Raw genomic sequence first — 14,317 nt, 5'->3', positions numbered from 1 at the left:
ACATAGCTAAATCAACACAGAATATCTCTACTTTATATATATTGTAAATTTGTGATTTTTTCAAACTTTATCTTTCTTGAGTTGTAGATTTATAAATTGACAAATGAGGGGAGAATACTTAAGTATAATGTTATGAAACATCCTAAAAGCCCAAGCAATATCGGTTACAATAATCTAGTTATCTATAAAATTACTTTTTGGGAAGAGTTCGAGCCAAAAATGTTTTGGATTCACTTATACACCGATTTTTGGCCCAAGCTACAAGAGAGAGGAATACAGAAATATCATTCATTTCTCCTCTCTAGTGTTGGCAGGTGCTTCAGAAAAAAAGCAAAATCAGATATTAAAAAAGGCTAAAAGGCTTCAAAAATAAGTAGGACGAACTATATGCAAAATGTTAAAATCGGTATATGATTTCGCCTAGATCCCATACAACTGAAACCCTCGAATAGGGTATTTGAGCTAATAATTATATTAAATACTTATACCTGTATCTCCAAAAAGGCACAACTAATTTTTTAGTTTTTTTATAAACACTAATGAATCTGGCATATTTCGTAATGGTCGGATCTCATTTGACCCTAGCCCCCATACAAAACCCCATTCCGAAAATTACTAGAATAAAAATTCACTTACATATAAACATAATATCGCTACAAATTTCAAAAAATTTATGAAAATCGGTCCATATTTGCCTCTAGATGCCATAAAAAACAGATAAAGTTTACAAAAATAATTTGTATGTAGTTTTATTAAATTCTACATAGCAATTTAATTAATATTAATAAGTAGAATCTCGCCCAAAACGCTTAAATTTACTAAAATAAAAAATCTTTGTTTTAATTCGTAAAAAAATATTTTCGTACATTACGAAATAATTTTGTTACGAAAATTAAAGTAAAGAAATAATTTTTGTAAAATAAAACAAAGTTTCGTAATATAGACGAAAAAATATATTACGACAGCTATTCGTACTTTCGTAAAATTAGAAAATGGTTTGAATTAATAATAACACGATGTGACAAAATTACAAAAAATCAATACACTCATCGCGAGACCTAGTGAAGTTGGTAATGAAGTTGGTTTAGAATCTTCAATATAACCTAAAAATCGGAATATTTTGGAAAAAAACGTTTTTTGTTGTCTAGACAGACCAAAAAAATTATATTTAAAAATTTTCTTATCCGATTTAAGGGCCCTTCAGACGATCGTAAAGTGTGATCGTCTGAAGGGCCCTTAAATCGACAAGTCTAATGAAAAAGTAAAATGAAATTCCATCCGTATGACAAAAAAGAGAATAAAAGTCGTATGATTTATATTTTTTGTGTTTACACGATTGGTATAAAGCAATAACAAAGTAAGATGGAAACAGTTGTTTCTCTTTTTTTGTATGTGTTCACATAAAAATACATCCCTGATCTAATGCGACTTGCTTGTTTTTTGAATCATTTCAAAAAATGAAGAGAGCCAAATTTTCCAACCGTATTTTCTCTCAATATGTGATGGTTTTATTACATATTTCGTTTAGACGATCCCATCTTCTACACAAAATTCTGACAGATCATATTACTTGTGTGCTCGTGAGAAGTGGGCTTTAATATATTTCAACTGTTTTGGAAAGAGTTTCCTTTGTACTTTTCAAAAAGTACACACACTTTTATATTTTTTAAGAAAATGTGTAAAATGTTTAGATCTAAATACAAATTTTTATATTTTTTGTTTCAATTTTTTTACGATTCATGATAATTTTTCACCAACACTTTATTAGAAAACATATTTTTTAAATATTTTTTTTATTTTAGACCATATTTTTATGAATAAAATAAGAAACGTTGAAAATAGATAAAAACTGACAGAAATATAATTATTTTCGTAAAAACAAAAATTTACCTCATCTCTCAAAAAAAAAAATATAAAAATTTGTATTTAGATCTAAATATTTTACACATTTCCGTTAAAATATAAAAGTGTGTATACTTTTTAAAAAGAAAAAAGCAAACTCTTTTCAAAACAGTTGAAAAATATTAAATCGGTTAAGAAAAGTTTGAGATATAATTTTTCTAGTCTAGTCTGCCAATTTTTTCCGATTTTTAGGGTATATTGAAGATTCTAAAAATGGTAAAATGATCTACTCATCTAGGTCTATAAAAAGCATTATATCGCGTAATGAGTGTCTTTGAGTGTCACACAGTGTAATTTGTATTATACACGAAATTTTACGTAAATATTAAGGAAAAAGTTGTTACGATTTTTTCGCAAAGTTAAGCATGGATTATTTTCAGTGTAAAGCGATAAATGTAACGTGTATATAATACATACCCAATATCAGATGGATCTTCTTGTTCATATGGATAGTCATCTGAATCTTCCCGTCCTGAATGCCACCACGCAATGCACCATTCTTTTATGCTACCAATACATGGATATGTCTTTTTTTTATTTCTAATGCTCTTAATCTAAATAAAAAAAACATTATTAGCATTATTTTATATAATGCGTAATCTTGTCCATACGCTTACACTTGATTTTCTGGAATTCATTCCCTGGTATGTTGAATCTATTATCATATTCGGCATGTAAACACTTTCAGCATCCGCAGAAGATTCAGATCTTGGACGCCTCCAAATATCATGTTCGTTTGCGTTAGCTCCTAGTTGTGATATTGACAGCATTCCAGTGTGATTAATAACAGTATTTTCGTCACTAAAATAAAGAATTATTTGTTAAATGTTGAAAAAACAATAAAAATTTTTTAAACAAGGAATTACACAGGGTTAAAAAATATTCATGTACGAACACTTAAATTTAATCAGTGTTGTTTATTTATCATATAATTTTTTTATATATTAGAGCTTTGCATAAGTGACTTAAATAATATTTTAAAACATTTAATTTTTTTTAAGTACTGTTTCCGACTCACATGTCATTTTTCAAATGAATATAATGTACAAAGAATATAAAGAAATTGGGGCTTGTCAGTTGGTACGTAAAGGAGTTGTCATTCGGTACCTAACTCTAAGTATGTATTGGTAGAATTTTTGTATTAGTATTGGAGCTCCAACCACTTTCACCACACTTTCCAAACATACATACTTGCATAAAATCGTACATAAAAATTTTAGGAAAAATAAATAACATTTAAATTTCTACATTCGCAGATTTTTTAATTTATTTTGCCCACATCTAATCAGTAAAAATTTAATAAATATATTTTTCTGACTTAAAATCTCTTTTTTTGCAAAAAAAATAAGTTTATTTTAAATAATTTTTTCATTTTCAATACCAAAATATACAACTTTGTTTTGTCAATTTTAATTTCAACACACAAAAATTAATTGTCAAAAAAATTAAAAAAACATTTTTTTAGTTTGTGAAAAATAAAAATATTTCGGATTGTTAAATGCGATAAAATTGTGTAAAAAATTAAAAAATAGTTATGTGTTTGTGAAAAAACGTCGTTCAAGTCCTATTATCCCGGTATTTTTGCGAAAAAGTTTTGAAGTATTGTGAGAGAATTGAGTTCTCACAAGTGTGTTGAATTTACACAGAACTCGTCTGTGAAGTGAAGGAAATGTTATTGTTGTAAAACAATGTCATAGTCCAACTTCTTATTATTCTTTGATAATGTATTCAAAACAAATGAATATAATGTATTCAAAACAAAAATCATGGTATAAAGAAAACAAGGTAACTCCGTTCTCTCTCAATGAAAAGTTTTTTGACGTAAATAAGAATTATTCAAATTTATTTTTTGTAAACAAATAAGGAGAAACGTTGCCACACATGTAGAAGGGAAAATCATATTTAGGAAATTAGAAATAAAACATGTGAAATTTATTTACTAGATACAGGAATTCACAGAAAGAATCAAGATGATAAACCATACATTCATACCATACATTCATACATACATATTCGAATCAGAGGTATCATTTGAAAGGGGTTTTAAAGCTGAATCCAATGGTTCCAAGTTTAGTACACCATTAGACGCGGATTCAAAAACCTATCAAATTATTCTCATATTGTATATTTTATTTTAGAAAAACTGTACAATTAAAAAAAATACTAAAAAGTGTCTTATTTGTAACCACTCATCAGCCATCGATACACTCAGAATATTTTGGGAACCATGATAAAACATAACAATTGTCTGTTCTAACGATATTTTCATCAAAACGGTCCAGCTCACAAACGGACAACATTAAACCCAACACAAATCCGAAAATATTTTGGTTAATATCATATAACATAAGCTGCATTTTTGCGAGTCGGTCTATGGTAGCATTCCTTTGAAGATCCGTCGAAATCTAGAGGTTTTTGCTTGGCATGTGTCTTAAAGTTAATCCGAAGGCCCTATTGGATTGGACACAAAGAAGAAATTACAGAGAAATCATATCTGTTTTACGGAGAATGGCTCGCACTACTTACAAGCAAACTTGAAATCAGCAGGGTCCGTCCGCATATTTGTCTTTATTATTTGTATTTTATGTCGAAGAATATTTGAAATTCAAATTTTGAATTTAGTTTGAAAAATATTTTCTATTTCTATATTGAAAGAAAAAAATAAATAATAAACAAAAAACTTGGATTTATAAAGTAAATATGGTAGCATATAAAAAATAAATCGCTTAAACGTCAGAAGTTTAATATGGCTACGAAAAGAGAGAACGGTTATACCTTTACTTTTTCTACTATGCCAAAAATGTATTTGACAAAAAACTCTAATAAAGTAAAATACATGAAATTAAAGAGTACACCTGTCCCTCGTTTTGCACGATAGATACGTTCCTGAGAAAATCGTGTAAAACGAATTCAAAAAAATTTTTATGGAAAATCGTGTAAATCGAAAAAATTAACAAAACTGGTATATGTATAGTATTTTTTTAATATAATTTTATTTGTTTTAATGTGAATAACGTAACAAAGCAAACAAAAGAAAACAATTTTAAACAAATTTTTAAAAATTTTATAAAATTTTTGTTGGACACATTGAAGAAATAGCTATCTGAACACCTTTGGACAATTTTTGCTGGGACCAATAGGTGAAAAGTTACACGCATTTGAAAAAAAAACCCTGTATCACCAAAATGTCCAACTTTGACCCCCTCTAAGTCCGATAGCGCGGAAAATTTGTGTCTGGCCTACTATCCAATAGTACTAACATTGGTACAAATTTCGTCAAAATCGATTATTTAATTTTATTTTTTTAACAGTTGAATTACCTGTAGTAAATTTTAGAATTTATATTGCTTAAGTACATAACCGGGAAATTCCCTTTCTAATGCCATTATTAATGCTGCCAGAACAATATTTATTATCTGTATTTTTAATAAAATAGTTAAATATCAGTAAATAAATGTTGTTTTAGTTATTTACTTACTATAAATTGTGTCAAAAGCATGTTTTCATTTAAATACAAAAATCGTGCAAAACGAGGTATTTTTCATACCTCGATTTACACGAGAAATAAAAAAATCGTGTTAAATCGAAATCGTGCAAAACAAGTATCGTGCAAAACGAGGGATAGGTGTATAGCATAATATGAGTAATGAGTGTTTTTGTATTTCAAATCGAGTGCAAAACAGCGAGTGAATCGAATCACAGAAGAATTTATTACGTGTTTCAATTGGAATGCAATTCTTTGAATGAATTACCGTTCGTAATGAATTTTAATAGCGATATTACTAATAAACCGCATTATTGTTTACATGTATCTATATTTTGTTAATGTAAATGATGTAATAATTATATTTGAATTTTATTTAGAAATGTAAACAAAACTACTTTTAAGTGAAAAATATGATATATAAGGTCTTTTATAATTATATATTAGCATTAAGAGCACCTACTTCTTGTGCTGTTTTTTGTGATCTTTTCAAAAATTACGTTACGGGCACAAGAGAAAACCCGTTCAGAAAGCGCACTACTTGCTGGTATTGCCAAGATTCGACAGCTCATGTTATGTTCTTATGCTAATCCCACCACTTAGGTGTGTCGAAATCATTAAAAAGCAAACTTCTTTCTGAGTTATCATATCTTCTCAACTCTGCCGCCACTAAAACCTCGTTGATTTGAAAATTAGGTGAAGGAATAAAATCTGAAACAGTTCTAAATTTTGCGATGAGATTGGAGGTTTGCAGGCAGTTTCCAAGTAGTACCTAAGCTTGCTTTTCAAAGCCTATTACAATACTTATTCTCGTTGTTTTCAGCGATTTTTTTTAAGCTTTTTAAGTAAATGTAGAATTATCCAAATGAATTGTTGGATATTTCTCTCCCTCTAGCCACATCGAGGCTTCATTAAAGGAACAAATTATGTCCAACATAGCAGTTATATTTCTTAATTCAGTATTCTGTATTCGTTCCTTTTCAAACTAATTTTCGATTTTATGTATTTTTATTTATATTAAAAAAATATTTTTCTTTTGGCATTTAAAACTCGATTCAAAACATTTATTTTGTATTCTTTAAACATACGTAAGATGTTTACTTACTCGATTTGAATGTAGACGTACACATTAGGGTGGGTCGAAAAAAAAAGGTTGAGTCAGTCACCCCCTACGATTAAAGATATGTTAATAACATTTCAAAAAATATAAAAAATATTTTTTTGCCACGCCTAGAAATACCGCCCTTTTTGTTTTTTATATATAACGTCGCCATTTTAAGTCCGATCGTAACATATAATATATCAATTTTTATGGCTTGACTGTAGCTATATTTCATTTTTTAACAATTTTTTAATTCGACGTCATATTCTATGCGCGACTTCTGATATCTCGAATCCTTCCCCAAAAACTAAAATTGTGGCTACACTGTAATAAAGTACATTTGATTATATGAGCTATTTTCTGCCAAAATGCTCACTTTTATGCATAAACAGCTATTTTAGAGGTATTTAAAACTACCTGTATAGTTCTAACTACAAATAATTAATTTGCTAGGGATATGGTCAAAAACTATTTTTTTCAAATTAATTTACAATACAAAAATTTCATTCTGCCCCCTATCTTAACACAAGACAGATAATTTTGTTCAGCATTTAATTTTATTAATTAATAACAAAATCACGTAAGTACATAAAAACTAAACATTTTATTTTATAAAAATCGATGAAAAAGTAAGGAGTTTATAAAAATATTTCATGTATTTACCATACAATTACTTGCATGTTTCTCGATTTTTTTTAACAATTTTTAAAAATGTTTATACTAATCTTTATTAAATGTAATAAATTTATTTAAAGATATATTAACTTTTCTTAAATAGTTATATATTTTTAAAGAAGTTCTTGAAATAAAAATTAATAAAAAACAAGTAGGAAAGAATAGTCGGGCATGGCCGACCATATAATACCCTACACCATGAGTATATTTTTAAAATTTTTATTTTTCATAAAGAAACTTTTATATTGAATTTTACCTTAATTCCAAAGTATTTAAGCAAGTTATTGATAAAAATCGAAATTTTCTAAATGAGGCTTTATATAGGAGTATAGGTCAAACATGGGCCGATCCTCATTAAATTTGGGAAAAGGATATATTTTTAAATAACAGTTAGTTTTGTTTTGTTTCATTGCGATACAAATGGTTACAAGTCAATTATAGACGTCTAAGACATTTTTTGAAGGGGGGTTTGTATGGGGGCTAGGGTCAAATAAAGGCCGATCATTACGAAAATCTGCAGTGTCATTAATACTTATATAAAACTTATTTGTGTTAATTTTTAGAGAGATAACAGTATATTTGACGTAATTATGGCATGAAAAGCCCAAATCGGGAGGTACGGTTGTATGGGGGCTAGGTGAGGGATTTATGTTCATATAGGAGTTAGATATGCAGAATTTCATCATAATGGTAGTGTTTAAGAGGGAAAGAACGGCAAGCCACAAATAAGAGCTCCGATTTAATCCATCTTCAAACAACTTCGTCCTTTGGTAAAATGAAATATTTGAGCATATTTTCATCAAATTATCTGGAAAATTGCGATTTGTGATTTGATAACAAGGTTTACATGGACTGACAGTAGGACGGATATAGCTAAACCACTATATTGCTGTAGGATATATGTAGTTAACTTTCTTTTATTTTGAAAGGAAGTAGGATCTGAAATGGTTTATAACTGAAAAAATAAAATGGATTTCTGTTTTATATAGTTCATTAAACATTTTTTTCGAATGTTTTTCCTGGCAAATTAATTGTTTTTTGTGAGAACGGTTGATAAATACTTGAACATTTTTAAATATCTATAAAATAGTTGTTTATGCATAAAAGTGAGCTTTTTAAAAGCTAATAGTTCATATAATTCAATGTACTTTATTCCAGTATAGGCACAATTTTAGATTTTGGGGAAGGATCCGAGATATCAGAAGCCACGCATAGAATATGACGTCGAATTAAAAAATTTTCTAAGAGTGAATTATAGCTAAAGTCAAGCGATAAATATTGATATATGACATGTTACGATCGGACTTAAAATGGCGGCGTAATACATAAAAAACAAAAAGGGCGGTATTTCTAGGCGTGGCAAAAAAATATTTTTTATATTTTTGGAAATGTTATTAACATATCTTTAATCCTAGGGGGTGACTGACACAACTTTTTTTTCGTCCATAGAGACCGACCCACTCTAGTACACATACATAATAATACTCTCAATGATTGAGTAAAACAAAAATTTGAATTATTATTACGCACGCTTTATAAATATATGTTATATTCAAAATATAAAATGAGTTGAGTGTAAAGCAGTGTATTACTCATTGTGGGTGATAAATAGAGTCACTCATGCAGGGCTCTATTATATATTTAAGAATTTATAATAAAAACATCTACAAAAAAGTTCAGATCTAAAAACATTAAGGCCCTTTATTACAACTTAGCAATAAGTAAAGGTTTCTCGTTATAATACATATGTATAATGAAAGACATGCTGACGGAAAGATAGCCCTGTACTTTATAACTAGAAACGACATGTTGTCATATTGGGACTGTTTACAGCTTTTAACTGATTTCCGGCAGGTGATCCTGTTCTCAGATGAGCTACAATTTTAGATTCTTTCGAAGAAAATAAGGCCCTTCAAAAAAACTATATATTTTTAGCAATTGTACTGCGCAAATAAGGTCCGACTATTACGAAATATGACAGGCTCATCAGTGCTTATAAAAAATTACAACATTTTGTTGAGCTCTTTTCAAGACACAGGTATATTTGCATTTTTCTAGTCTTATATTTAAAGCCTTTAAGCCGTTTCTGTTTGTTTTTATGTCTGATTTAAACTTTTATTTCTGAAGGTCTTGGCCAAGCTGTCGGTCCACACTAGGAAACTATTTTTGGGTAACTTTTGATTTTGCGTGAGAGAGAAAGAAATATCATTCATCTCTCTCGCGGTACGGAGTTTCTCGTACTCGGAAACTAGTTTTGTTTTGTTATTCTTCTCATTCGTACAAAAACAATTCAATGCAATTAACACATAGTTTCTGAAACAGAAGTTTCTATGTGTAGACATTAAGGAAACTTTAAAAGAAAATTAAGAAAAAGTTTCTCAACTAAAGTTTCTGTGTGTGGACCGGCACTAATATTGACAACACTTTTATTTTTAAATATTAATGGCAACTCTTTCTCTCTTTATTATTAGAACTTGTTTGGTTTTGTTTAGTTTTGAATTGTCTGCCTAACTGAATTTAACTTATATTGTTTTCAAATAAAGACAACTATTCACTTATTAAAATTGAAGTACGTGTATTATATTTACTTATTGAATACGAATACGGTTGTAATTGTGGTGTCAAGAGTGGGATTGTATTGAGATGGAGCAAGAACAATTAAATAAAATAATTGGTTCACTGGCTCATGCAATACGTACAGCCGTGACTCAAGCTGCACATACTGCTACAGCACAATCCCCACATTCCTCGGCAACGGAGAATATAGTGCATGCGTCTAAAACTCCAACGAATACAAAAATACAGATTCAGCAAGAACTCTGAAAGTGAATAACATAATTATGCTGGTGTCCATATGGGTGGTGAACTGAATACATCCCTTAGAATTTTAATCAGTCCGTGACAACCTGAGGATCTTATCTATTTTATCAAAACATTTCGACATAAGAGGAACATATTTGCTGAGAGCTTTAAATTTCGACAAGTAAAACAAGAATGTGGTGAAACTTTGAAGGCGTTTGTAGTACGTTTGGAACAAGCTGCTACCTTTCGGTAGTATGGAACATCTCTGTATAGAGTGTTAATCTAACAAATAATTTTTTGATTAGAATCTCGGTCGATTTGTGATGATATTATTGCTAGGAAACCCGCAATTATTTCAGAGGCGTATGAAATAGCTTATTCCAAAGAGTTGACTCATCGCTCAGCGAACGTTGTGAACACAGGTGCCAGTAACACCACAGAACCCACATGTAAATTGGGTTATATTCCAGTTAAGACTAAGAACGAGAATCGAGCCAGAACAAGTACTACAACAACTACCAAATGCTATGGGAGTGGTGGTCAATATCTACGACGGGATTGTAGGTTTAAGAATGCTAAATTTCTTCGTGCGGTAAAGTGCGCCATATAGGCAGTTTGAAACGAGTTTCTGTAGGCGGTAATGATAACGGTGGAATTTATAAATAAAGTTGGCATTGTGAGAACGACCGGTGCAGTTGCAAAGAAGATTATCACGGTGAATCTAAATGGTGAAAATGTCGATATGGAATTGTATACAGGTGTGCCGTGCAATATCATTTCGGTTACTTCAATTGGTATAACGGTACGATGCTGCATTTGATAAGATCGCTGGGACCTTTAAGGGCCTGCCTGTGAAAGTTCGGTCAGAAAAAATAATGGAAAATTAAGTGCCAAATAATGAAAATAAATTATTCTTGAGTTAAAAAATATTTTTTTTGATAGATATCCCACTCGCATCCCATTATGGGACTATAAAGCCCTTCGAGGAAATTGTATAAATCACCAGAAGTGAACTACAAGCTGTTAGCTGGATGTTTAATTCTAGAACATCGAATTGTTATATTTTGAAACAGCTACACGGTTCTCATTTGGGAGTGGTTAAAATGAAGAACATAGCCCGCTCTTTTATATATTCGCCTGGAGTTGATAAGGATATAGAGAATACCGTGAAGGACTGTGATCAATGTGCGAAAAATGTTAAGAGTCCGCCAAAATTTAAAAATCATCACTAGGCATACCTAAAATCTCCGTGGGAACATGTACATTGTACACATCGGTTACGCGGAGCCAATAACAACTCATAGTTTCATCCGTGTTGCTCTTGCTCTGCTTTGTTTTTATCAAGGACCCAAAATAATTATTATCAGCTCTGTCAGAAAAAAATTTGCCGGTTATGATTAAAAAAAAAATAAATTTAAAAGAAATAATTTTTTTTTTTTGGAAACAAGGAAGAAATAGTTACAGTCATAAATTAATAAATAGATACGAAAGTGAGCATAAGAAATATTAGTCTCTCACATGTACAGGTACTGTGTGAATTTAATACACTTGTATGAGTGTTTTTAGTTTTGTTTACATAAATTAACAAAAATATGAAAATACAAAATGTATCTGAATACACCATACCCTACCACATTGGGAGTAAATTGCAATAAGTAATATAATAGTTTTTAATATAGAAGTTATATTTAAGAGATTGATGTTTGCTTAACTGATGAATGTATTGCTCAATATAAAATATCGAAATATAATATCAAACAAAAATATTAAAACTTTTTAAACGATAGAGTTTGTGTTTGTTGGGTTATATATTTTTTAACTAATACATTCTCACGACGGTTTTTGACAGCAGACTTAGGTTTTGTCAAACTCAGATTCGCTTCTATGTATAAATTATTCTATGGTTACAGTGACTCAAACCCAAAATCGGACAAAAATATGAAAATACAAAATGTATCTGAATACACCATACCCTACCACATTGGGAGTAAATTGCAATAAGTAATATAATAGTTTTTAATATAGAAGTTATATTTAAGAGATTGATGTTTGATTAACTGATGAATGTATTGCTCAATATAAAATATCGAAATATAATATCAAACAAAAATATTAAAACTTTTTAAACGATAGAGTTTGTGTTTGTTGGGTTATATATTTTTTAACTAATACATTCTCACGACGGTTTTTGACAGCAGACTTAGGTTTTGTCAAACTCAGATTCGCTTCTATGTATAAATTATTCTATGGTTACAGTGACTCAAACCCAAAATCGGACATGATTTTTTTAAATTAAATAAAAATTAATTTAAAAAATTACTTTTTTGAGATTTTAACTATTTGTATGATTTAAGTGGTATACAAGCTTATTATTCTGATACAAATTTGCAAAAGTTTCCTTTTCTTTATAGAAATATTCTACATTAAAGAAGACACATAAACATTTTATAGTCAAACGCAAAATCGGACAAACAATTTATGTTCAGATTTTTCTACGATTTTGCATCTTTAACATTAGAAATGTATTCAGTTCTACTCTATTGTGTATTTTATGGTGTCTTTATGAAGATAGATCCAGCGGCGGTCTAGGAACTATAGAAATAAGGCATCTAATTATTCGAATAGGATGAAATATGTACCAAATATTAGTAAAATCGTGGATAAACGATTTCGTGGGCAACTGACTGCGTCCAAGACATTATTAGAGGGTATGAAAAAGAAAATAGTTTGAAAATAAAAGCGTTAAGGTCAAGGAAAACATGTTAATTGGGAAAAAGTAAAACCCGTACATTCCTCGAGGTGATAAAAATCCGCCAAAAATATACGTTTGGGCTATAAAAGAATGTTGAAACCAGTATGTATAAGAAAGTCGGCCTCAGTTAAAGCACGCTTTTAAATTTTTGATGGTCAAGTTTTAAAAACGGTCCTTTTAAAAGCCCTATTTCATATTTCATCCTATTCGAATAATAAGATGCCTTATTTCTATAGTTCCTAGACCGCCGCTGGATCTATCTTCATAAAGGCACCATGAAATACACAATAGAGTAGAACTGAATACATTTCTAATGTTAAAGGTGCAAAATGGTAGAAAAATCTGAACATAAATTGTTTGTCCGATTTTGCGTTTGACTTTAAAATGTTTATGTGTCTTCTTTAATGTAGAATATTTGTATAAAGAAAAGGAAACTTTTGCAAATTTGTATCAGAATAATAAGCTAGTATACCACTTAAATCATACAAATAGATAAAATCTCAAAAAAGTCATTTTTAAAATATTTTTTGTTTCATTTAAAATAATTAAAAATCATGTCCGATTTTGGGTTTGAATCACTGTATCTGAACTCCTTTGAACAATTTTGCTAGGACCAATAGGTGAAAAATTACACTCATTTCCATAAAACCCTGTATGACTAAAATGACCAACATTGACCCCCTCTAACTCCGGAATTTCTTGGCCGATAGAGCTCAAAATATACTATCCCTATAACATTGGTGCAAATTTCACCCAAATCGGAAACATCGATTTTAAAAGTTGAGTCACTTGACACGAAATTTGCCATATATATTTAGTAATTTCTGTGTGTAAAATGTGTTCAAGAACCTTTGATAGATATGGTAATATAGCTATGGGACAATATTCTTTGGTAGACTTTGGTACTGGTACTATCCAATAGTACTAACATAGGTGCAAATTTCATCCAAATCGGAAGACATCGATTTTAAAAGTTAGGTCACTTGACACGAATATATAAATATAGTAATTTGTGTGTGTAAAATGCGTTCAAAATCCTTTGATAGATATGGTAATATAGCTATGAGATGACATTCATTGATAGACTTACTGGTATTATTTTAGCGTATTTTCAACAACTTGATGAGTAATATACATATGAGTAATATACATATGAGTAATATGGCTCAGCAGAAATGGAAGGATGAGCTTAAGAAATAAAGTTGGATGTTATCTAATCCTACACAACTAATATAATCTGTCAAAAAAATTGTGTAGAAGAGAACGGATGGGATAGTCTAAACCAGTGCTACAGACAGCGTACATTATAGTTCATATATAAAAAACTATCAGCTGTGCTCTCTCACTCATCTCCATAAATTCGGCTTTCTCAAAATTTTGTTGTTGTATTTCTGTGTGGATTTTAAAAAAGTTGCGTACAGATCTAACTTCGACAAATGCTGATCAGCAACTGAGTTGATTTTGTTTCGCAAGTTGAGAGATAATCAACTAACACATGCTCAAATAAGAAAATACACAATTAAGCTTATAGTGTAGGTGAGTCAACGCAACGTCAGCAGAAATTTCTTGCCCTATCTCGCGTAATAGGGAATCGCGATTT

General features: G+C 29.9%; 1 protein-coding gene across 2 annotated transcripts in view; it reads right to left on the bottom strand.

Annotated features, from left to right (window-relative positions):
- LOC119609916 (muscarinic acetylcholine receptor DM1) overlaps nucleotides 1-14,317 on the bottom strand; it is a 98,303-nt gene that overhangs the window by 33,843 nt on the left and 50,143 nt on the right. For both annotated transcript variants that reach the window (XM_037964958.1, XM_037964952.1), the window contains 2 exons: nucleotides 2,520-2,703; nucleotides 2,320-2,456 (listed from right to left, as the gene is read on the bottom strand). In XM_037964958.1, the coding sequence (XP_037820886.1) occupies nucleotides 2,320-2,456; nucleotides 2,520-2,703 (321 nt within the window). The remainder of the gene's footprint in view (nucleotides 1-2,319; nucleotides 2,457-2,519; nucleotides 2,704-14,317) is intronic.

Source organism: Lucilia sericata, unplaced genomic scaffold, assembly GCF_015586225.1.
Source record: "Lucilia sericata isolate MDLA Ls3-8-SP2 unplaced genomic scaffold, ASM1558622v1 Contig000025F_arrow, whole genome shotgun sequence".
NCBI lineage: Eukaryota > Metazoa > Arthropoda > Insecta > Diptera > Calliphoridae > Lucilia > Lucilia sericata.
Note: the sequence above shows the minus strand (reverse complement) of the source record. Positions and strands in the feature narration are given on the sequence as shown.